Raw genomic sequence first — 25654 nt, 5'->3', positions numbered from 1 at the left:
TAAACAAGCTTCTTAGCCCATCAGAGTTTAATTCCATTCTTTTTAAGAGTATAATGCAGAATACTATGACATAAGGTTTATATCATGGTCACTGAGGCAGCTAACACAGTGGCTTATCAAAATTTATAATAGGAAATAACTGGTTCTCATAGCTTTTTTATTTTAACTTTTTATTTTGTATTGGGATGTAGCTGATTAACAATGTTGAAATAGTTTCAGGTAAACGGCAAAGGGACTCAGCCATACATATACACCTGTCCATTCTCCCCTAAACTCCCGTCCGGCAAGACTGCTGCCTAATGTTGAGCAGAGTTCCATGTGCTATACAGTAGGTCCTTGTTGGTTATCCATTTTAAATATAGCAGCGTGTACATGTCCATCCCAAACTCCTTCACTGTCCCTTCCCCCACATCCTTCCTCCCAGCAACCATAAATTCCTTCTCTTAAGTCTGTGGGTCTCTTTGTGTTTTGTACATAAATTCATTTGCATCCTTTCTTTTTCGATTCCACATATAAGGGATCTCATAGTATATTTCTCCTCTCTCTGACTTCACTCAGTTTGATCATCTCAAGATCCATCCACATTGCTACAAATGGCATTATTTATTTCTTTTTAGTGGCTGATATTCCGTTGTCATGTACCGTATGCGTCGTGCGTTCCTTTGTTGATGGCCATTTAGGTTGCTTCCGTGTCTCGGCTGTAAACAGTGCTACAGTGAACGCTGGGGTGCACGTATCATTGCAGATCTCGTTTTTCTCCAGATAAATGCCCAGCAGAGGGATTGTAGGGTCATAGCTTTATAAAATTTGTTCTTCTGCTTCCACAGGGGACGCCTGTATTTGTGCATGCTGGCCCCTTCGCCAACATTGCTCATGGTAACTCTTCAGTGCTGGCTGATAAAATTGCCCTGAAACTGGTTGGTGAAGGAGGATTTGTGGGTAAGTCACTTTTTTTCACCTTAGTTGTTGCCAGAATATGAAAGAAATCTAACAAATGATGGCTGGAACAGAGTGAGATCCATTCTGAATGAGATATATTCTTGTATGTCCACCTTTCAGATATGACCTCAGTCCTGGAAAAGCCCTAATGTCTGGTCTGCACTAGTGATGTGACATTGTGGTTGAACCATAGATTTTGATATCAGGTGCATGTGGTTTAGAAGATAAGCTCTGACACTTGCTGGTTATGTGACCTTGGGTACAGAATAGTGACCTCTGAGCCTCAGCTTTCTCATCTGTAAAATGGGGATGACAGTATTGTATCAAACCTTCAAGGGTTATTGTGAAAACCAAATGAGATTATTTGTTCATTCAGCAAATATTTATTGACAGCCTGCTGCATATAGCACGTGTGACTCAGCTACGGCTATGCAGTAAGGGAAGCAGACCTAGCCCTGCCCTCCTGGAGCATGTTTTGTGTGTAGTTTAATAGGAGAAAGTGCTCTTTAAATGTCAGCTACTATGAGCAGTAACAGCACTGCTGATTACTTAAAATGAAATCGGTCTGCTCTTCTTCGAATAGAATGTGTGCTTTTGCACCTTAATGGATGGGAGATGCCCAACCATCAGACTTGGACATTTTTGCTGGTAAGACTTCGGACTTTTTGCTGCTGTGAAGCTCTTTGTGGTACCTACTTCTCTTTGGCTCTTGTTGGATATTCCAGCCAGAAAGAGGGGGGAACCGCCATAGAATTTGCTGAGTCCCTGCCAGCCCCAGTCCTACCCCTAATCCTGAGGCCATGAGGAAACAAAAGACACAAACAAGGATTCATGAAATCCCTCTGTAATTTGACATTGGAGGTGTTACAGTGGCAGATTTTCACATGCAAAAAGGTAATTCCCATTCACCATGTGAAAGCCTGTAATCATCAAGTCTAGCAGTTGCTTCTTTCTCACCAATCATCAGCCTTGTATCAAACTCAGAAGTGAGTTATTTTACTAGGAAAGATTCTGCTGGACAAACGAGCTTAGCTCTGCACTTTTACACTTAGCCATTACAAAGTTCATCAGGGTCATTGAGACTGTTGTAAGAATTCCTTATAGACATGCAGTCAAGATCAAATGAGGATTTATATGGTTCATTTCTCAAAGTTCTTATTATACAGTTCTCATGTACTTGCTGCTTCAGTACCGAATCCACTCTGAGAGTGGCTAGATGTGCTGTCTAAATGGATTTGCTAGACTGATCACAACATAACTGTAGAGCTAATGGACAAAGAGATTGGGTAGGGCAGGCTCTGAAAGATTAGACACTTATGTGAAGTGCAGGTTCCAATGCATCAACTCTACAAATAAAAGAGCTTCTTGAAGAAAGCACTCTCTTTTATATTGATAGGGCTCTCTGCCTCTGTACCAGCCCTTACTTTATAAACACATATTTATAGAATATGTTTTACTGTGGCAAAGGATCTTTAAAGGTATATGCTGATGATGTACACTGAACATAGTAGCTCTCTGTGTGGCCTTGGAGATGCTATTAGCATCTTTGGGCATGTCTCTTGTAGACATTCTCATCTGGAATATGAGAAGTTGGACCAGACTAGGAGTTGAATCTGGATGGGGAGCTGTGGACCCAGAGTTAGAAGCTGTAGAATCAGAACCCTAACTGTTAATATGACTTGAAGCAATTTCCTTAACTTCTCTAGGACTTAGTGTCCTCCTTTGACAAAAGGAGAATACCTATGCCGCAGTTTTTAATGAGTAGTAACAAATAAGGAAGTGCTTTGTAAACCTAATGTGCATGCCAAGTCACGTCCAACTCTTTGCGACCCTATGGACTGTAGCCAGCCAGGCTCCTCTGTCCATGGGATTCTCCAGACAAGAATACCTGAGTGGGTTGCCATGCCCTCCTCCAGGGGATCTTCCCAACCCAGGATTGAATCCACTTCTCTTAAATCTCCTGCATTGGCAGGCTGATTATTTACCACCAACACCACCTGGGAAGCCCCTTGTAAACTGAAGTTAACTATGTAAATATCAATAATTATGTGAATTATTTCTATGATCTCTTCTAAAAGGCCAAGGTAACCCATGTTTGCCTCAGTTTCCTTATCTATAAGGTAGGGGTTTTAATAGGTCTTGCCTCATAGGTTTGAAATAAGGATTAGATGAGACCATGGATACATTCTGGCATAGTACCTGACACATGGTAAGACTGGATAATTCTTAGTCACTCCTCATTATTATTCACTCCATTTTTTGATACATGACTAATGGAGGTTCAATTTGCTTTATTTAGTTTTTATTTTCAAGTGTTGTAAGATGCTTCTAACATAAAATTTATCATTTTAACCGTTTTCAAGTGTGCCACTCGGTGAGACGCTTTCACGTTGTTGTGAAAACCATCACCACCATTCATCTCCAGGACTCTTGCTAGCGCAGAACTGGAGCTCTATACCCATTAAGCAGCAACTCCATGTCTCCAATGCCTGAAACCACCCTTGCAGTGTGTGTCTCTGCACATGACTATTCTAGATAATTCATATCAGTGTTTTTCTGACTGGCTTATTTCACTTGGCATAATGTCCTCAAAGTTCACCGGTATAGTCATCATTTGTCAGAATTCCCTTGCTAATTGCCTTAGGCTGAACAGTACTCCATAGTATGTATATACTTACTGCATTTTGTTTATCCATTCATCTGTCAATGGACACTTAGGCTGCTTCCACCTTTTGGCTGTTTTCAATAATGCTACTGTGAATATGAGTGTGCAAATATCTCTGTTTATATTATTTTTGACATATAGAGATCACAGTCCATTATGTGTCCCTGGTGACTCAAATGCAGAACCCACCTTCCAATGCAGGTTCATTCCCTGGGTCAAGAAGATCCCCTGGAGGAGGGCATGGCAATCCACTCCAGTATTCTTATCTTGAGAATCCCATGAGCAGAGGAGCCTGTCGGGCTATAGTCCATAACGTTGCACAGAGTTGGACACGACTGAATGACTTAGCACACAGCACACATGTAACAGTGGTGACTTACATCAGTATAAACCACAGGACTCAAGGTCTGTGTTGTTAAACCTTCAGGAAGGTGGTAAGTTGATGCTGTGGCCCCGTGGAACTCTGGGAGGAAAGTCAGTGTACTGAACAGAGGGAGCAGGGACCATCATCACTTTTTTTTACCAGTTTCCTGGTTGAGCTTGCTCTGTGGGCTGGCTCTTCCCTTGCGCTTGGATGAATTTGCAGTATACCACTCTCACTCCCAGTTAATGTCTTCGTGTCCAGTCTCATGAATATCACAACTTAATTTGCATTCAAATGGAAGCTTCTCTCCAGCGCAAAAACTGGGCCTGCGTCTAGATGACAGGGGGGGTGGAGGGTGGCTGCTTAGCTAACCCCCCCTCACCTTGCGCTGAGGCTGCCTCTGGCCCCTCCAGGGTTGAAGCTTGGCCAGTTGATGATATCAGGGTAGCCTCTTCCACACTCTTTGCAGAAGATTTCTGGGCTATATATTTCCCTTTAAAATATTCTACTGCTGGTTCCACATCTGGTCTCTGGGTACCACAGCCCTTGGACATCTGACCACCATCATTGGAAGTGCAGTTCCATCTCTCACATGACCCTGCCATGGGCTGTTTCTTTTCAGCTCATAGACATGTTCTGGCCCCCCATGGCAGTATCACTGTTGAGCCTTTGCAGTTGTTCTGCTACAGCCTCACTCACTGGCTCCAGACAAGGGGAAGCAGCTGGCAGGCCTGGAGTGAGACCAGCACATCCATAACTTTCTTTGAAGCAATCCTTGCCTAGTTTCTACCCTTGTCAATCCCTTTGAAAGGTATCTCTTGGACAAAGGGATATAAAATGTATCTTCAAGCAATTCCTTTACACATGCTGCTAGGTCTAGCATCATTCTTTGCCATGTGAGCAGTTGACATGGTTTTGGGGCATCACTGAAATGCAAAAGACCCCCATTTTAACATCCTTCTACTGAAGCTAAATGTAGTAGTACAGATTTATTTGAAGTCTGAGAACGAATTTATGTCCATAGAAGTGTGGTTGTATATAAGAGAGTGTCTCTCTTAAGATATAAAAAAACTCAAGCTCGAAAGAGAAAGATTGATAACTTGCGTTATATTTTTTAAAATAGTTATGATAAAAGATACAAGACTGAAAAAGCACTTGACAGATTGGGAGGGGACATTTTCAAAGATAATAGGCAAATGACTGGTGTTCAGAATATGTACACTATGGACTACAGACTGATTTAATAAAGAAAAAGGGAATAATCCAGTAGAAAACCCAGCAAAGAATTTTTTTTTTAAGGAAATTCACAGAAAAACAGCAATTTGACAGAATTTCTGGTCCAAAGAAAATACATTTAAGTCCTTTGAAAGAATTTATTTTGGTACACATTTATTGAGTGTCTGCCATATGTCAAGTAATACAGGAAGGAAGTGGGAATCAAAGATCATTAAGATATGTCTCTTACCCCCAGTAATTTATAATGTGGGTGTGAGAGGCCCATAAACGGAGTCTGAGAGGTGAGTACAGAGGTTATGAGATTTAATATTGTATTGATTAACAAGGAACCTTAAGAGATAATGGGTATCTCTCGAGTAACATTTTCTTTATATGACTGGTTTTGCTAAGGGACATTTAGTCTAATTTTTTGTTCTGTCCCAACACTCACAAGGATGGGATTATTTTGTCTACTCTAAAATGATTACTCTAAGCTAATGGAATCAGTATTCCATCTAGACTTAAAACAGAGTGGAGTTTAATGAATTGCATGAATTCGTTAGACCAGAGCAAAAGGCTTCATGACAGTTTAGTGAAAGTGTTAGCTGCTCATTCATGTCTGACTCTTTTGCAGCCCTATAGACGGTAGCCCATCAGGCTCCTCTGTCCATGGAATTCTGTAAGCAAGGATACTGGAGTGGGTAGCCATTCCCTTTTCCAAGGGATCTTGCTAACCCAGGTATTGAACCTGGGTCGCCTGCATTGCAGGAGTATTCTTTACTGTCTGAGCCCCTGGGGAATTTTGATTTCTCTTTCTCCTTTAGTAAACACTTCTTGTGAGAGTCCCCTTGACTTAACAGTTATTGCTATAAAGAAAAATATTTTTTTGGCATCTAACCCCAATCGTGTTATTTTGAAAAGTGAAAAGAAAGAAAAGGAAAACAGAGTTGAGTTTCTAGGTTTTTAGAAATGATCTCATATTTAAACTATTTGTAGGGATTTGTTTTCTCCCCTCTTAATTTGGTTTTGATTCCACTTTCGAATGAATACCTTGCCTTCACTTTGGAATGCAGCGTCCATGTATACGGCTTCATAGCCAGCGGTTGTTAGCTGCCAGTCACAGCCACCCCTCCCATAATTAAATACAGAATTAGATATAGGAGTATATAGACTTAAAAAAAAAAAGTCTCCACAATTCTCGTTAGATTCTCGAAGGAGTCTGTGACTCAAAAAAAGAGTCATCTCGTAGCCTGATGGATGTTGCATGCGTTTTGTCTACTCACTTTTGTGATCTGTGTAAAGCTCTAGTGGCTTTTGATTTTCCAGCCACATTTGACAGTTGACAGCCTTGTCCAGACTCCACAAAGTCAAGAAGTCACCTAATCAGTTGTCAGTCTTCTCCTTGCTAGCTACAGAACAACATGCAGACCCAGGCTGGGCATTCCAGGTGCTTCCGGAGAACATAAGCGTAAACAAACACTGCCGCAAGAGAGTAAGTCTAAACCAGTACCCAGTTAAGTCAGGCCCTGGAGCTTGGCTGGTCGTGAATATTCCAGGATTAGGATTTAGAGATCAGAACACATAGCTGTGGCATTTCCAAGACAAACTGAGTGGGATTAGGAAACAAAGCCTTGGCAATATTTTCATTATAAATGCTCCCATTCTCTGAGTTGTTCCCAAGCTCCAGACCTGTGCTAAAGCGGTCATGTACGTTCTCACTTAATCCTTAAACAGTTCTGATTATCCCCGTCTTACAGCTGACACAACTGAGGCTTACCGAGATTATGAAACATGTCTGCCATCACTCAGCCAGTAAGTGGTGGAGGGTACAACTTCCGGGCTCCTCTCACTCAAACCTGTAGAGATGATCAACCAGCTCTTCTGCCTATGATGATAGTCTCATCTCTCTTTACCTGTTTCCCATCCACGCTTATTAAATAATCATTTGTTTCAGATGACCGGTCTATAGCGGATGGTCACATTTAAAACGAGTACCAATGTAATTATTCTGATACAGAATAATATGTGAAAACAGTAGTGGAATAAATTTGGTTTTTTTTTTATTCTTTTCTTACTACTTTAAAAGATCTTTTCCCTAAATATATTGCTAATTAAAGGTTGTTTTATAGAGTCACATTCTTATATACTCACTGCTCCCCTCACGTGTGTCCGTTGGCAGACATTCTCCCCAACATTTGTATGTGTGTGTGTGTATGTGCGTACGCGCGCTCACATGCACTCAGTAGTGTCAGACTGTAGCCAGCCAGGCTCCTCTGTCCATGGAGTTCTACAGGCAGGAATACTGGAGTGAGTTGCCATGCCCTCTTCCCCACCCAGGGATGGAACCCACATCTCTTATGTCTCCTGCATTGGCAGGTGGGTTCTTTGCCACAGGCACCACCTGGGAAGCACTCCCAACATTTATATTGTATGGGCTTCCCTGGTGTCTCAGATGGTAAAGAACATGCCTGCAATTTAGGAGACCCAGGTTCAATCCCTGGTTCGGGACGGTTCCCTGGAGAAGGGAATGGCTACCCACTCCAGTATTCTTGCCTGGGAACTCCCATGGACAGGGAGCCTGGACACAGTTGAGTGACTAACACTTTATATTGTTGAACTGTTTTAAACCTTGCCCAGCTAGTGGTAATGAAATGGTAGTTCATTATAGTTGTGAGTATAGACATATTTATGGACATATCAATTTGTGAATTGCCTATTTTCTTTGAGGCCATTTACCTCTTATTCATTTATAATATCCTTTATATGTTCCCAATATGAATATTTTACCATCCTGTGTTACAAATGTATTCTCCCATGTGTGGCTTATCTTTTCAACCTGTTCCTTGTAGCTTTCCTCTTTCCATCCTTTCTGTTTTTGGCCATACTGCATAGCATGTGGGTTCTTAGTTCCCCCAACTACGGGTTGAACGAGTGCCCCCTGCGCTGGAAGCTTAGAGCCCTAACCACTGGACCACAACGGAATTCAGTCCATCCGCTTGAGTATAGATCATCTGCATTGGTTCATAAAATGTTGGTTCTTACACATAAGCCTTTAATCATTTTAGAATTTATGCTTGTGTACCTCATCCCCTTTTCATTAGTCATAAAATTTGTGAAACTTTTCTTCCTCTGCAATTCTTTCAGAGGTGCTTGTCAGCTCTGACTGAGAAAAAAAGAAAAAAGTCTCAACAAATCTAAGCCAGCGCTCAAGGTCATGCATGTGCTGGTCAGCTGTTTGCTTTAATCTGCCTCTGGAACTGCCTTTCAGTACGTTTATCCTGGCTCTCTATGTCCCCAAGGAAGAGGAGCCAAAGATGGTTTCTCCAGCACCGCTTATCACTACAGAGATTAGGGCTTTCTTCTAGAAGAGCATCAAGCATTATCTCTTGCCAACTCTTTCTCTTTTGATGGTGAGCTTTACTCAGCAGTGGTACCTGGTCTTTTATTTTATTCTTTTTAGGCTACACTGTGTGGCTTGCAGGGTCTTAGTTCCCCAACCAGAAATTGAACCCCAGGCACTCAGCAATGCAAGTGGGGAGTCCTAACTATTGGGCATTCTCGATACTTGGTCTTTTAGGAGCCTGGTTTCTATTTGTTTTGGGGATTTTGAATTTGGGTTGGGAAAGGTATTAGAAGTCATGCTGCCCACCCCTCACCCCAATCCCATTTCTCTGCCTCTCCACTAAAAGTGACCACCATCCTGGACTCTGGGGATATTCAGGTTTTTATTTATTGCTGCTAACTTACTTATATTCTTTGGTATATATCAACTATTTTCATAAACATTTTTAAAATTTAGAAGTAAATTTCTTAATTACAGGTCACCAAATTTTACAGCCTGATCTTCCAGTGCTTCAGTGAAATTCAGTTACAATAATAAGTTAGACTAATGGGGTCATTTTAATGCCGATATGGTTTATTGATCGTTTTTTGCTCTCATACTGAAACTCCAGGTAATGGAGATGATTTTCCTTGTAGCAGCCACACATGTTAGTTTGCAGTCTTCAGCTGCCCGGATTTGAGTTGCTTTCTGCTGTGTGCTATGACCGTGGGTAGTTTGAGTAAGCCCCTGAATCGTGATTTCTCCTTACCTACCTCAAGGCTTATTCTCAAGTGCAATAATGCTGGAGAAGCCCAAACTGAACAGTGGACACCAGCTGCTGTTACCACCATAAGATGCTAAGGATCGTTACTTTTAAGATAAACCTTCACAAATACTGACGCTTTCTTTTTTTTTTTAATTTATTTATTTTAATTGGAGTCTAGTTACTTTACAGTATTGTAGTGGTTTTTGCCATACATTGACATGAATCATCCATGGGTGTTCATGTGTTCCCCATCCTGAACCCCCCTCCCACCTCCCTCCCCATCCCATCTCTCAGGGTCGTCCCAGTGCACCAGCCCTGAGCGCCCTGTCTCATGCATCGAACCTGGACTGGCGATCTATTTCACATATGATAATATACATGTTTCAATGCTGTTTTCTCAAATCATCCCACCCTCGCCTTCTCCCACAGAGTCCAAAAGACTGTTCTATACATCTATGTTTCTTTTGCTGTCTCGCATACAGGGTTATCATTACCATCTTTCTAAATTCCATATATATGCATTAGTATACTGTATTGGTGTTTTTCTTTCTGGCTTACTTCACTCTGTATAATAGGCTCCAGTTTCATCCACCTCATTAGAACTGATTCAAATGTGTTTTTTTTAATGGCTGAGTAATATGATGCTTTCTTTTTAAATATTTGGCCGCACCAGGTTTAGTTGTGACATGGGGGCTCCGGTTCCCCTGACCAGGGATGGAACCTGGGCCCCCTACATTGGCAGGCAGACTGCTAACCCCTGGACCACCAGGGAAGTCCCTGATGCATTCTTGCAATTGAGGGATGTCTGTGTTCTGACAATGGAAAACACTCCTGCTTGTTCCCTTCTCAGATAGAGACATTTAGGACCGCTGTCCACAGAAAGGATCTGAGACTCTGAGGGGATCCGATGACTCTTTTAAGTTGGAAGAATCCTTCTAGACAGGCTTGTTTACAATGCTGTGTAGTGACCAGGGAGAAAGCAGGATGCCCTGGAACTCTGCACTCACAGGCATTTGACTGCACTCCAGTCCATTTCCTTCTTGACATCTGAAACTCTCGTTTGCTCATGACTGAAATAACAGGAAAAAATATTTTAGAATTTTCAACAATAACATTGCAGTGTATTTTCTGTAACCTGTTTCATCTGGCAACTGTGAATCTACCACCTCTTAGGTTATCAGCAGGTATTCAGGTTATATCCCATGGTTGCGTTATTATCAACACATATTCTTTCTCCCTGCTGCCTTCCACATCAGGTCCTGTGCACGGGTTCTCACTCTCCAAGCTCCCTCATAACGACATGGTTTGCTCGCTTGCTTCACTCATTCTTCGGCTTATGTGTCAGGAAGGGAGGCCTTCTGCACTTGATCTTTGCCAAAAGGCCGAGAAGCGATTGGGGGGCCTTCTGCACGCATTCCAGCTGAAAGCACCCATCCCCTTGATAGCACCCCCGGCCCCCCTCACGAGTACCCCCACCCCCCTATGTTGCTGCCAGCCATGCAGGCATCTGTGAGACACCGTCTGTCTCTTTCCTGAAGATAAATCCTTTAGGGCACTGGGATTTGTCCCTTTTGTTCAGTGCTGTATCCTCAGCTTCTGAGTAAATGATCTAACAAATGATTTCCCAGGCCAAAGAACCCCACAGAGGTCAGGAGCATCCTAAGTTTTCCACCTTAGAAGCAGAACTGAGCAGATGCATCCTAGGGACAGCCCCAGCTCAGATACCAGCCCTGTTTCTTATCAGCTGTGACTTTGAACACGTTATATAGTGCTATGTTCTCAAATTCATCCCTTCCCTTTTTTTATACCAAACACTTGACTATCCTAAAGTAAAATTCAGGCACTATAACCTTCTACAGATAATTTCAAAAAATAATATAATGTGTTGGTTGTGACATAAAAATATTTTATGGTAACATGTATTTCAGTATGTATTTTTTAATTAATTTTTTGGCTGTGTTGGGTCTTTGTTGCTGTGTGCAGGCTTTTTCTAGTTGTGGAGCGCTGGGGCTACTCTCCAGCCATGAGCTTCTCATTGCAGTGGCTTTTCTTGTCCAGCACTGGCTCTTGGATGCTTGGACTGAATAATTATGGCACCCAGGCTTAGTTGCCCCGTGGCATGTGGATTCTTCCCAGACCAGGCATTGAGTCTGTGTCCCCTCACTGGCTGATTCTTAACCACTGGACGACCAGGGAAGCCCTTCAGGATGTATTAATTAGGAGAAATATTTTGACTACACTAGAGTTGTCAGGTGCTTGCATATACACAGAATTCTTATGCGACCATCACGAGTGCAAAAGGATTAGGTGGGTTTTGGCAACTCAGATGTCACAAGTGGTTATTGGCATCGATGCAGTTTTCTGCAAAAGCAAATATCTCGTTGCAAAGTTCCAAAGAAAAAGTTAACCTTCTTTCAATTTTCACTCTTGTTTACATTCCTTAAAAGTGGGGTACACATCGATAGCTTGGAATTTTTATGTAAAGCAGATTGGGAGGAGGACTTTAAGTTCATATCATCACGGTCAGGTTTTCCCAATGCAGGAGTGAAGGGACAGTGGACAAATCTTTGTGGGGCTGTCCTGCACAACGCAGCATCTCCTGTATCCTGGCCCTGCCCACAAGTTAAGGACCAGCTGTGTGCTGGGCATCTTGCTGGGGGCGTTCTGTGTTACATGTGTATCTTTAATGTCTTATACCAGCCCTCAACGAAAGATGTCCTAATACTCCCGTTTTACAGCTGAGGAAACTGGGCATCCCAGGGAGTGAGTAGGTGCCCAAAGACAAACAAGCGGGGTTGTGGGAGGGGGTGCGGCAGAGTCTAAGCCCCAGTCTAGAGCTTTGGCTTTTATCACTGTGCCTTACTGCTTCCTAAAGGTCTGTTTTCATTCCATATCATCATTGTCACATAGCCCTGTGCTTACTAGCACATAACTGGCACTGAATAAATGGTTTTTTAAATAAATGATGAATCATAGACATCAGTTTACTAAATAACTTATCTACTGGCAAACATGTCTGAATTTCCCCTAGGCTTTTTATGGTAAACACTGATATTTCTTTGTGCAGTGGTGTTTTGAGGTAGTAATTGATTAATTAAAAGAGTAATTAAGTAAAAATAGTGAACAGTTTGGAAAGGAGTTTGAACTTTAGGAATGTCTGACCTGACCTTGACTGTTTCTTTATGTGCTGCAAAATGCAAATTTATTTTCCATGCGTTATCTAGCCCATCCCTACTTAGGATTTATGTGTATGCTAAATAATGCACTCCTAATGTAGTTCTGCTTACCATCATAAAATATGGAGTTAAAATAAGACCCCTGTCAAAACACTGTCTTGCAGGGATTACTGCTATGAATGTTAACATAAAATGATTTTAAAACACATAGACTTTATGAGGATTAAAAGTAAAAATATCCACTGTGCAATAACATTTAAATTTATATCGCTGCTATCTTGCCCCATCTTGGCTGTGAACTTTCTGCCGGAGGATGCTGAAAAGAGTCCAGTTACCCTTACTTCATGTATAAATTTAGAAAATTGCAATTATATGAGGTTTTTCGTAAGCTTTCATTCATACCAATGTTTGATATAATTACAATATTGGGCTGTTCTCATGCAAAGAAAACCGAATAGAATTTTGAGTAAGAAATAGAAGAAAACACGATCAGTAAGTGAATAGTGTATTCTTACATCCAATTTTTTAATGTCTTTTGGGGGGAGGGGAGAGAAAATTGGATTATTAGGGCTTTCTATAAGTTCCAACCTCCTGTTAACTTCAACCATAATTGTTCTATTAGCCATTAATTTTTTTAAAATTTATTTATTTACTTCTCTGTGCTGGCTGTTAGTTGCAGCACATGGGATCTTAGTTGTGACATGGGAAATTTTTTCATTGTGGCATGCAGACTCTTAGTTACAACATGTGAGATTTAGTTCCCTGCACAGGGAACGAACCTGGACCCCCTACATTGGGAGTGCAGAGGCTTAGCCACTGAACCACCAGGAAAGTCCCAGCCATTAATGTTTTAATGCAAGTAATATCAATTTTAAAAATTCCCTGAAGTTTAAAAGAACCATGTCCAGTTACAAAGTGCTTGGGTATCCAATTCAAAATAAAGCTGAGTGAAGAAGTAACTCTTTACTTGAACACAGAAGTATCTAAATGGAATGATAAAGACCTCATGCTATAGAAGAATTTGAATATATTTGAAAGACAGAAACTAACAATCAGCTTCATATTAAATAGTAAAGTCCTAAAGGTGCACACATGTATTAAGTCCATGACAAAAATACTTGTATGATCACCGTCATTATTCATCATTATCCTGCAGGTACTAGCCAATGTAATAAACAAGAACAATATGAAAGTATTGATATTAGAAAGAAAATAATAAATTTCCCTCTGTTTATATACAGTATGATTGTATAATAGAAAGTTCAAGAAATTTAAGTAATAAGAGTTTTTGTTGGTTATTTGGATGCAATGTAAATATGTAATAGTTTCCTTTCTATCAGCAATAAGAAGATACTGTAAAAGGGGAAATATTCTATTTATATGTGTGTCACCAAACTATAAAATTCTTTGGAATAAATTTAGCAAGAAATGAGAATATAGAAAGAAAATCATAAAATTTTACTGAACGTCACAAAATAAGACTCTTGAGTGTGAATCATTGGTGAGACATACACCATGTTCTTGAATGAGAACAATCAGTATTAATCATCATTTCTCTGTCAAACTAGCATGTAAATTACCATAAAATTGCTACATATTGCCAGAGTATATAGTTATGTTGGGGAAAGAAAAAATTTCCCCCTACCCTTGTAGGTATTTCTGGCTGGCCTAATAGTTTCAGTGACATCAGACAGCTTAACAAAGGAAAACCCAAATTTAATTATGTACATACAGAGAATCAGAATATGAGAGATTCCAAAGACAGTCAGGTAAAATGAGGTATATGTGCCATCCTGGACTAAGGATTAGGGATAAATACAGAATCTAAGAAAACATGAGTTTGAAGATCTCTTTATATATATATATCTGGGGGCTCCCCTGGGGGCTCAGACGGTAAAGAATCTACCTGCAATGCAGGAGACCCAGATTCGATCCCTGGGTCAGGATGATCCCCTGGAGAAGGAAATGACAACCCTCTCCAGTATTCTTGCCAGAAAAATATCATGGACAGAAGAGCTTGATGGGCTAAGTCCATAAGGTAGCAAAGAGTCAGACATGATTGAAGCGACTTGGTATACTGAGGAAGATGAGCGTCATAGTTAAATAGCAATGTTTGTCTGGATTCTAAAAGAATAAATCATGAGGAAAGACAAAAAAAAGTTTTAAATAGCAATGATGGATGATTTACCTAACTCTAGATATCAAAATAAGATAATACTGCCATAACAATAAAGAAGAATAAAACTGATATCAAAGGAGACCCCAGAGTGTCCTTAATTAGACTTATTCCATGATATATAGAACTTTCAAATTAAAGTCTTATGTCAGTTTATTCAGCATAAAGACATACCAAATTTAATGTGAAAATTGAAACCTAAACCTTTAAGAAAAAAAGCAAAAAGTATGGTATTATTGGTGTAACATCAAGGTTATTAAAAATATATATTTACATGGAACTTAGAAAGAAGTTCACAGTAAAATAAATCAAGTTGCTAAACAGTATTCATATTTCTTGTATTTTAAAAATTATAAAATATTTACATTCAATGAAAAGGTATACATGATGCATGTCAGGTGATTGCTGTCGTTGACATGTGGGAAACGGGGTCATGGTGATGTTCATGTTATTCTTTACATATTTTGGTGGTGGTTTAGTCACTAAGGCATGTCTGACTCTTGCGAGCCATGGACTGTAGCCTGCCAGGCTCCTTTATGGGATTCTCCAGGCAAGAATACTGGAGTAGGCTGCCATTTCCTTCTCCAGGGGATCTTCCCGACCTAGGAATCAAACCCGAGTCTTCTGCATTGCAGGCAGAATACATATTTTAGTATTTTTGAAAGTTTTACAATTAGTGTGTGTTACTTTTATAATTTTATTTTTAAAAAAGGAAAAACTGATTTAAAATCTGAAGTAAGTTCACACTCTGAGTTGGGGAGACGTGGTATCTAGTCAGAGTGCTTACAACACTGAATGAACAGATGAATATGATAGGAAAGCGTTAGTGGGTTCTGGGGATAGGTTAGCTGAAATATAAGACATAGGGGAAATGAAGACGAGGTCATTTGGAGGGGAATAAATGCTAGTCTGAAATGTTGTGCTTTCAATACGGTGGAAAAAATGCACAGTTCTTAAATAGTCATTCCCTATTCTTAAGACACCCTGAGAAGATGGCATTTGGGGGATGTTTTTGAAGAAGGGTTGAGATATAATCCAGTAAAACAAGACAGTGGAAAGAAGGGAAGGTATGTATTCAAGGAATAACCATAGTTCAGCTAGTTCCAAGATAAGGCAGACAAAACAGGTTGGAAGTATATTTTCAACATCCTTAAAATTCATGGAGAAGAGCATATAGTTTCTGATCCATGAGAACTTCCGGAATGATTTTGTAGAATTATTGTTACAAGAATGCCACTTGAAGATGGGTTTCCCTTTCCACCACCCCTTCCCATCAGATAAGTCAGTATGCCTTCCTAAAGAAAATAAGTGAGGATGAGAGGTTGAAGCCTTATTTAATGGGGCCCCCTCCCCAGGAAAGGACTCTTCAGCAGCCGTAGATATGGGTACCATGCAACCAGCAGCATTAATTCTGGGTATTTCCACAGAAGTTAAGATCTCAGAAATAACCATGGTGAGTGAAAAAGTTGGTAGTAGAATTTACAATACAGTCTAACATATCTTAAAAACATACAAACAGCACTATACTGTATTTTGTTATGCCTTTCAGTTCAGTTCAGTCTCTCAGTCATGTCCAACTCTTTGCAACCCCATAAATTGCAGCATGCCAGGCCTCCCTGTCCATCACCAACTCCCGGAGTTTACTCAACTCATGCCCATAGAGTCGGTGATACCATCCAGCCATCTCATCCTCTGTCATCCCCTTCTCCTCCCAGCTTCAGGGTCTTTTCCAGTGAGTCAACTCTTCGCATGAGGTGGCCAAAGTACTGGAGTTTCAGCTTCAGCATCCGTCCTTCCAGTGAACACCCAGGACTGATCTCCTTTAGGATGGACTGGTTGGATCTCCTTGCAGTCCAAGGGACTCTCAAGAGCCTTCTCCAACACCACAGTTCAAAATGCTCAAGCTACCGCACAATTGTTATGCCTTTAGACATGTGTAAAAGAATGAAAACATGACCCAGATAAGCACCAAGTTAATAAGAACTGCTGACTATGAGAAGAAGGGAGTGAACTGAACTGGGTACCCGTGCATGAAGATAGTGTTCAACTCTGTCTGTGCTGTGTTACTTCTTTGTAAAAGGAAACTAACCCATTGTGGCAAAATGTAGTTTGTTATTTATGCATTGGGAGTGAGGAGTGTGGATGAGGAAGTACAGGTTGGACTTTAGGAGAGGCTGAGGCTAGAGGCATAATAGATTGGCAGTTCTCATTAGTATATGGTCAAGTCTTTACTTTTCTTAGAGTTAAATCTGGATGTTGTTCAGCTGCTCAATCGTGTCCGACTCTTTGCAGCCACATGGACTACAGCATACCAGGCTTCCCTGTCCTGCACTGTCTCCCGGAGCTTGCTCAAATTCATGTCCATTGAGTCAGTGATGCCGTCCAACCATCTCATCCTCTGTCGTCCCCTTCTCATCCTGCCTTCAATTTTTCCCAGCATCAGTGTCTTCTTTAATGGGTCGGCTCTTTGCATCAGGTGGCCAAAGTACTGGAACTTCAGCTTAAGCATCAGCCGTTCCAGTGAATATTCAGGACTGATTTCCTTTAAGACTGACTGGTTTCTTCTCCTTGCAGTCCAAGGGACTCTCAAGAGTCTTCTCCAATGCCACAGTTCTAAAGTATCAGTTCTTCAACACTCAAGCTTCTTTATAGTGGGTCAGGGTTTTACCTTACTTTCCAGCAAGACTGATGGTTATTTAGAGACATCCACACTCTTCTGTTTCCCTTGGTAATGGGAATGGCAGAGATGTGGACAGTAGCTGACCTGAGTGATCAGGCAGCCTGAACCCTGGCAAAAACTTCCTCTCTGAACAGAGAGAAATGATCCATTGTAGCCTGCTGTCCAGAGGCATGAGGATGTCTTATTTATCCGCTAAAGACCCCTTCTTCCCCACTGAAATGTTTAGTTATGTCCTAACAAATGAGGAAGGATTTTTAAATTTTCATATATTCAAGTATGTATGCATGCAGACATTCTCAATTTTAGACACCAGTGAAAGAAGTACATTCTTTTGATTGCTCTCCACCCTACCTAGCCCGAATCTTGTTTTTTGTTTGTTTTATAAAATTGCATGAATGTTTTGGTTGACTGGATTGTTTTTATTTTTTAGGGTCAGGCTGTAATTTAGTGATAAATTCTAAAAGTATTTAAAGCAACTATAAAACCGGTGGTACATCCCCCCCCCCCCCAAAAAAAAAAACATAGGAGATAGAATTTAAAATGAGAACAGTTCTTAAAGTCAGATGAACAGGAAACCTACATATATATCCTCTTATACTGCAAATTGACATACTGGTTTCTGCTGTCTTGATTTACATCTGTGTCTGGAACTTTCAGTTAGACCCTCTCTCACTTACCTTCAGTGGTATAGCTTTGGGGTAGCTATCAGAAAGTTATGGCCACTCTTAGCCTCCCAAGTTGTAGCTTTTTCATCAAAAAAAAACTCTGAGCAAATCTCACATCTTTTCTAAATTAGAAATGTGACCTTGACTTTAGTCCCAGAGTTACTGTTGTGCAGAGAAAGAAAACACTGCATAATGTTCAAATTATGTGCAAACTGAAATGATAGAAATGAAAACCGCTATCATGTTTCTAAGTAGGCTTTATTTTCACAAAGGAATCAGCTAGGATTAGGTTCACCCACGTATTTTTTTTGTTTGTATGCATACGTCAGTTGCTCAGTTGTGTCCAACTCTTTGCAATTCCAGGGACTGGAACCTGCCAGGATCCTCTGTCCATGAGATTTGTCAGGCAGTAATACTGGAGTGGTTTGTCATTTCCTTGTCCAAGGGATCTTCCCGACCCAGGAACCAAACCTGCATTTCCTGTGTCTCCTGCATTGTCAGGAGCCATCAGGGAAGCCCTTGGTTCACCCATACATAGTAGCAATAGTGAAGAAAAGTGACCCAAAACAAATATGTCTATTTATCAGACATTTAAGAGAAATCCATGGTAGGCAGTTTGGACTGGTATGTCATCTACTCAGTCATCAAGGAATGCCTAGTATCCCAATATGGTTGCCCAGGCCCCAGCCATCACATCTGTATCCCAGCCAACCAGAAGAATGAAAGGCATATCACCATGTCACTGGTAAGGATCTTCCTAGAAGTCATATAGCACTTCTGTTTACATCTCACTAAACAACCTTGGTGTCACAGCCATACCTAGCTGCAAGAGGAGCTAAGACATTTTCTGGTTCTGTGTGGGCTCCTTTAAATGGAAAGGTGAGGTCAGCATGACATAGTTCAAGAGGTTTTCCTTGACTTGGAATTGAGTTAATGCCGAGTCATCCATGTAACCATCTGTCTCTGTCTCTCTGTCTCCAGCATCTGCCTGGTGGCCAGCTGTGGTTTAGAGAAATGAGACCTTTCACTTCTCTACACAAACATACTTAGAATTATCTTCTGAATCAGCCAAACCAATTGGCCCACTTTCATTCTTAAGTATATCAAAGATCAGTATTTTCCTATATAATACAAATAATCATATTTTTATTATTGGTACTTTACCCAAGTTGGACCCACTTCTAGACATGAGGCCATGTTTGGAACATACCAGGAATGAGAGAGAGAGAGAGGGTGAAAGAGAGAGAGATGGCAAAATGAGTTTTTTGAACTGTGTTTACTTGGACCACTCAAGAGCATGTTCTCTGTCAACAGTACAGAGAGATCCAAGAACATAAATGACAGTGAAAATGGTTAAAATACCAGATATGTTTCTCCTTCACATCAAGTATTCTAATAATATATCAATAATATGTTTCTAATCATATATATTTCACACTATCACTTTCACTTTGTACACAAAAGATTATTTTTAAAATAAGCCATAGAAAAAATATGCTCAGCTCTCTCTTTTGGGGCAATTAGCTTCATTTTGAGTGTTTTAGACACAAAAAGGAATGCTGGCTTTTTCAGGGTTCCCTCATTTGTTCTGTTAAATCGAGTCCTTTCAAGATCCGATACCACTGGACAGGCAGGGGGGCTTGGCTAGTGCTAGTGACGAGGCCAGACACATTAAGGAAACATGGAAAGAAGGATCATGGAGAGAGACGGTTCCTGCCTCCACGCACTCAAAAAGATCTTTCCTCCCTACACGCCCCTGGATCAGTGAGACTCACATTGCTTATGTGCCTCTAAATGTAATGATAATAGCTGATTACACTGAGATCCAGGTGGTCACCCTCTTGAGCTGCCTGTTCTGTTTGTTCCAGTGCTGATTAGAGTGGAACCGGGCCTGGATAATCATCACAGTGATCTGGGGAGAAACCAGTAGGGCTAGACAGGACTGTAGAGCCAGCCGATCTGTCTCCCTTGCTAGATAAGAAATGTGCAAAGCAGAGTCTGGACCAGGGGCCCTTGGATGTTTTGACAGAAAGCCAGAGCATAAAGTACATTTTATATACAAAATGCATGTGCACACATGGACACATGTGTGCAAAAAGGGGATCAATGTCTTATGAATTGACTACTTCCTCTTATCCTATGTAGTGTATCCTCACAGTTCTAGTATTTCCTATCCTATTTCTTCCTTTTTAGAAAACCTTCTGTTTGCAACCCAGTAATTTGATTATGTAAAACACTAATGGATTTCTACCCTCGGTTCACAAATTCCTGCCCAACCTGCTTTCATTTGATTAAATACATTGTAGAATCTTCCAGCTTTCAAGTTTGAAATGTTGTCTTTCTGTCTTCATTTCTTTTTCTATAATAAAAATTGTTATACTAGGAATGTTGGTAGATTGAATTTGTTTTCAAGCTCAGGAATCTTGGTTTCTCTTGCTGGGTTTCTTGCACTTGCAGAAGAAGCTAATAGAGGTTTTGGGGTGTTCTTTTTTCCTTGGAACCCTCAAGACAAAATATATTTACCTGTTGACATTTATAGTTTTTTTCCTCCTTGGGTTGATTTTCATAAACTGCTCGATGCAAAATGTTCTGTTTCATCTTTTCATTATTTTAGATTAAAGCATGGTGTTGGCACAGACTTTTAAATTTTGTTTCAAGTTAGTTTCCTAGTGTCCAGTTCTCAGGAGCTGCAAGAGAACTGCTGTGCCCCAAGCAGTCATCCAGAAGTCCAGAACTCTGGGATACACAGTTTGCTAAAAGCAGAAGGGTTAAAACCCTGGTCAAAGCAGTGACCTTGTACAAACGCTCCTGATCCCTACAAGAAGATGGCATCTATTTCGATAGATGAATTTATAAACTTAATTCAGTTGGATTTTTATAAGGGAGGTAAAAATATAGCATGTATAATTTAATTTTCACCTAAACTTTTTTTTTTTTCAAAATCAAATTACGCTTTGGTCAGAATCATTTTACAAAACAGGATGATTAACGATAATGATGAGTTCAAATAATTGAACCAGTGTCTTTGCTTAATTAATTCTCTGGAGGAAGGAAATTCTGGGTCCAGATAACAGAGTACATCTAAGTGGCATTACTGGTATTTTCAGAGTTTTTATTTTTGAAACAGATCATTCATGGGGACCTATGTCCTGTGCTTTTCATGTCTTCTCTTTCCCTTTTCCCTGATAAATCTCCTGTAACCTTCTCATGCATTCCATGCAACTACCAGACTTCCCCTCATGTGTAAGTGCTGCCATCACCAAAAGGTAAGAGAGAAAAAAAGCACAAGTTAATATTAATATTGGACTTCCCAGGTGGCTCATTAGGTTAAAAAAAGAATCTGCCTGCAATGCAGGTGATGCGGGTTCAATCCCTGGGTAGGGAAGATCCATCCCCTGGAGGAGGACATGGCAACCCACTCCGGTATTCTTGTCTGGAGAATCCCATGGACAGAGGAGCCTGGCAGGCTACAGTCCATGGGGCCGCAAAGAGTCGGACACAACTCAGCACACAGGCACAGTATTAATCTTGGATTCTCCCCGCCCCCACCTTTTTAACTCCCCCGCCCCCGCCCCGCCCCGCCAAGTCTCCTAATATGTGCCTGGTTGAATCTGTACAGCTGATGGAAATTTGACGCTAAGACATTTTTAAAACCCAAGAGCAAAGACAAATCCAAGACGGCAGAAGTGATTTAATTTTTTGTAAAATTTCAAAGACTTAGGATGAGTTGGATCCTTTATATTTAATAAATTCTAAGCAAGTTCCTCCTCTTTTTTCGCCAGCTGTAGTCATAATACAGAGCTTTCTGTCATTTACTGATTCATCCTGGTTCACTTAGTCTCCTTTTAATCATTGAAAAAGTAATTAAAATCCTCGAGGGCCAGCCTACTTTGAGCTCCAATTCAGAATTTATGTGCTTCTGTGACTCTGACCTCCACTTTCCCTGTTCAGCTGCAGCTGGATAGACCTGCTTGCACATGGCAGAAAAGGGCGATTTGAAGAGTCTAGTTTCCATTTCCTTTAGCTTTGTTCAGGCTTAGAGCCCACAGTGCTTCAGAATGAAGCCTAGTCCAGCATATACCTTACTTCTTCCTGTGTAAAGGTTCTGTTTATTTTTCTGATTTGTCGTGAGAAAGTTAAGTGCCGACTGAATGAAAGCCACAGTTTGATTTCTCCCTCTGTTTTACAAGAAATTCTTTTGAGGGTTAAGTTAGCAAAATCTGTGCTGTGCCGATGTATTTCTTATCTCAACCTGTTTTGAGCTAAACTCATTGCAAAGGCTAGGTTTTCTGTGGGACCTCTAACAGTCTATAAATTCAAGTTCATGTCCCAGAGTAATGGGGACTCACTGTGTTGTATATTTGATATATATGTCGGTTGCATTTATCATGGAGAGGAAAATTATTACCATTATAAAGTGGCTGCGAAATCTGAAAATTCTAATCTTCTGAGCACACACGGAATAAAGAGCCCTTAGTGACACAGCAAGGTGGAAATTCAATTTTGCTATGATGGTGATAACATTCGAGCATATCGAGAAGCCAGAAATTCAGGGACAACTTTTGGTGCCTCAATTTTAACTCTTTATCGGAATGCAAGGAGGGTTTTCCTTAGAGTAAAAGCAGAAAGGAGAATTTCAGATCTAAAATATTTGCTGCTTTTTTTCTCCCACCGTGGTGTACAGTTTGGAAAAGAATACCCAAGCTAGAGAGTTGTGGTTACTCGTTTCCCCAGCCAGTGCTGGAGGGTAGACGCCTGGCTGAAGGAGGCTGGGAAGACAAGTCTTGGGACCTGACTCATCCAGTGAGAGAGAGGTGGTGACTCCCTGGCCCCCAGATTACCATTAGGTTCTCAAGAGGCCAGCCTGCAGAGTGAGGATTCTCTGCCTGTGGCCCGTTTCAACTGGTGTTAGGTACCAAGCCCAGATGGAGCTGGTCCTTGCAGCTCGCTCTCTGGGGCATCTTTGTTTTCACCAGTAACACTGCCTGCCGCTCGCTGCCCAGGACTCAGCACTGTAGGCTGAGAACTAAGAGCGGACGTGATTCCCTATCCCTAAACGAACTACTCTAAGAGAGAAAATAGCTTTCTGAGTAAAGAGAGAGAAAGAGGATGGAAGGAAGGAGGGCGAGAGGGGAGGAAGGGAGGAAATACCATAATGGAGGAAACTGCAGGTGACTTGCTTGCTTTTATCACAGGAGGACCACGTTGCAATTAGAAAACAAGTCTGGGGTTCTGGAGAAGAATCTAGAGTTATGTCTTAGATATCAGATTATTACTGAAGTACAAGGTGTTGAGATTTTTTCATCTTGTTGCACAACATGCTAAGTAGCTGCGTTAGAGAAATGCTGCAGAATCAGTTACACACGGATAAGACAGGATGGGGTGGGGTGTAGCCTGCAGTCAGATGGACCGTAGTTTCCGTCCAAGCTCTATCGCCTTACTGTGTGACTTTGGGAAAAAACTATTTAAATCTTTAGCTTCATAATCTATAAGCAGCGGATAAAGGCGATGGAAAGTGGAATGAGACAGAGGATGTCTAATGTGTTGGCGGGCACACAGACGTGTTAGTAAATGGTAACATCTGTGCCTCTCTCGAGCCCCAGTCTGTTTGGATAGCTTTTCCCCACCATATATATTTGTTCTCAGTAGTAAGATGGGTCATGGCCATCACCTGTGTTGTCCCGTATTCCCTGCTTTCTTAGAAAATTGGTGCACCCGTCATCAGTGAGACACTACTTTTCATCACCAGGAACTGCTGTGTTATAGTAAACACATCATTGACACAGAACATCAGACTTTGCTTAGCGGACTTTTTATTCATATTTCCAGGTCTTATGGTATATAAGGTTATTGTTAGCATAATCTTGTACAAGCTTTTGTCTTATCATAGCGAACACATTTGTAACATTCTAAGAAAGAGTGTCTAGAAAGTACAAGGCTCCTTTGTTATGCTTCAACTAGAGCAGAATGTCTACCTCTGGGCTTTTCGGGTGAAAAATTCTGGGTGGTTGGTTTTTTGGTTTTTTGTTTTTCAAGGGGGTGAGTGTCTGTCCTCTGCGTTCTATGGTATTTAGCAGCATCCCTGGCTCCCACTTAAACTCGGTGCCAGTTAGAGTAACCAAAAATGATTTCAGATACTGTGAAATGTTTCCAGTTGAGAACCACTGAACCACACTTAAGATTGTGATTTGACAGAAATGGCTTCAGTGAATGTACTAACCCATGAGATCATCCAGAATTAAAATAGAGGAGAGTTGATTCAAATTTACCTACATGTTCATAAATGATTAAACATTTTAAAAGTACCGAAGGGAATTCAAACAGGAAAAAAAGAATGAAAAGAAAGGTCAGAAAGATGCTCCTTTGTCATTAGGTAATGAATGAATCTTTGTCATCTTTGAAATGTTGAGTATGTGCAGACAGCCCTGTTTCCTCCCTACGTGAAGACAAGGGCATGTTGATAAATGTTTAGATGGCTGGCAGGGTGATAGAAGTTCATTAATTATTGAATGAGAAGAAACAAAGGTTGTTTCTAAGTTCTGGGGTGTGTATGTTTAGTCGAGTGTGTTTGGGGCAGAATGGCAGAGAGTACGTAATACAGAAAGGCGAACTCTGCCCCACGCCTCAGAGGGGCTTCAGATACCGTCATAGCTTCTGTGTTGTTATCTCAAGAAAAGAGCTTACCTGGCACATAGGAGCCCCAAGGAGGTGAGTGTGTGTGATCCCTAACGGTCCCTCATAGCCCGAGAATTTTTATGAGACCATAGCTTATACAGAGCTTCCCCGGTGGCTCAGCTGGTGAAGAATCTCCCTGCAGGGCAGGAGACCTGGGTTCGATCCCTGGATTGGGAAGATCCCCTGGAAAAGGAAAAGGCTGCCCTCCCCAGTAGTCTGGTCTGGACAATTCCATGTATAATCCGTGGGGTCGCAAAGAGTCGGACACAACTGAGCAACTTGCACTTTTCATAGCTTATAGGGCCTACCTATGATGTCATGACCGTAGCTTTTTTTTTTTTAAGGTAGCAGATTGGTGATTACTATAAAATCTGAGTCCTAGTTGTCTCTGCAACTTCGGTGTACACAGCAAGTAGGGATGTGATAAAATAATTTAATATAAGCATCGTCACTCTGCCTCACTGAATAATTTCATCGATAGCAAGCCTGCCTGCCAGTTAGTGGCTTTTTTGTGGCTGTTTTTTCTATGCAGTTTGTACCATGTGACTCACAGTGTCCTGGAAGATAAGAACAGAGGGACAACCACCTGGTTGTCCAGTATTGGCTTTTGTGCAGGGCTTTCTTTCCTGCACACGTTACTAACAGTGTTTGTCCAAATAGTTAGTCCTTTCCCAAAGCAGACCCTTTGACCGTTCCTTTCTGAGCAGATTATGGGTTTCAAAGTTCAAATCAAGCCAGGCTCCAAACTTGCTATCCACCAGCTTCTGTGCTCACACAATCTTCCTGTTTCCATTCATGCTGTAAATTCAATAGCTGTAAACTCCTCCCCCTCTGCCCCCCAAAGAAAAGGGATTGCCAAGACAAACAATTCTTGTGACATGGGCTATTTCTCGCGAACCTTTTTAAAACATGTAGCTTTCAGAAGTACTACATTGGGTGCTTTTCAGGAATGCTAAATCATAGTAAATGTATTTGCTTCATGACTCAAGACCGAGTCTGAGCTACAGTCCA

At 41.1% G+C, this 25654-nt stretch overlaps 1 protein-coding gene across 3 annotated transcripts in view; it reads left to right on the top strand.

Moving 5' to 3' along the window:
• MTHFD1L (methylenetetrahydrofolate dehydrogenase (NADP+ dependent) 1 like) overlaps nucleotides 1–25654 on the top strand; it is a 176222-nt gene that overhangs the window by 71956 nt on the left and 78612 nt on the right. For all 3 annotated transcript variants that reach the window (XM_070461630.1, XM_070461631.1, XM_020895877.2), the window contains exon 20: nucleotides 828–939. In XM_070461630.1, coding sequence (XP_070317731.1) covers nucleotides 828–939 — 112 coding nt within the window. The remainder of the gene's footprint in view (nucleotides 1–827; nucleotides 940–25654) is intronic.

The sequence above is a fragment of the Odocoileus virginianus genome, chromosome 34, assembly GCF_023699985.2.
Source record: "Odocoileus virginianus isolate 20LAN1187 ecotype Illinois chromosome 34, Ovbor_1.2, whole genome shotgun sequence".
NCBI lineage: Eukaryota > Metazoa > Chordata > Mammalia > Artiodactyla > Cervidae > Odocoileus > Odocoileus virginianus.
The sequence above is the reverse complement of the archived record's forward strand: the minus strand, read 5'-3'. Positions and strand labels throughout refer to the sequence as shown.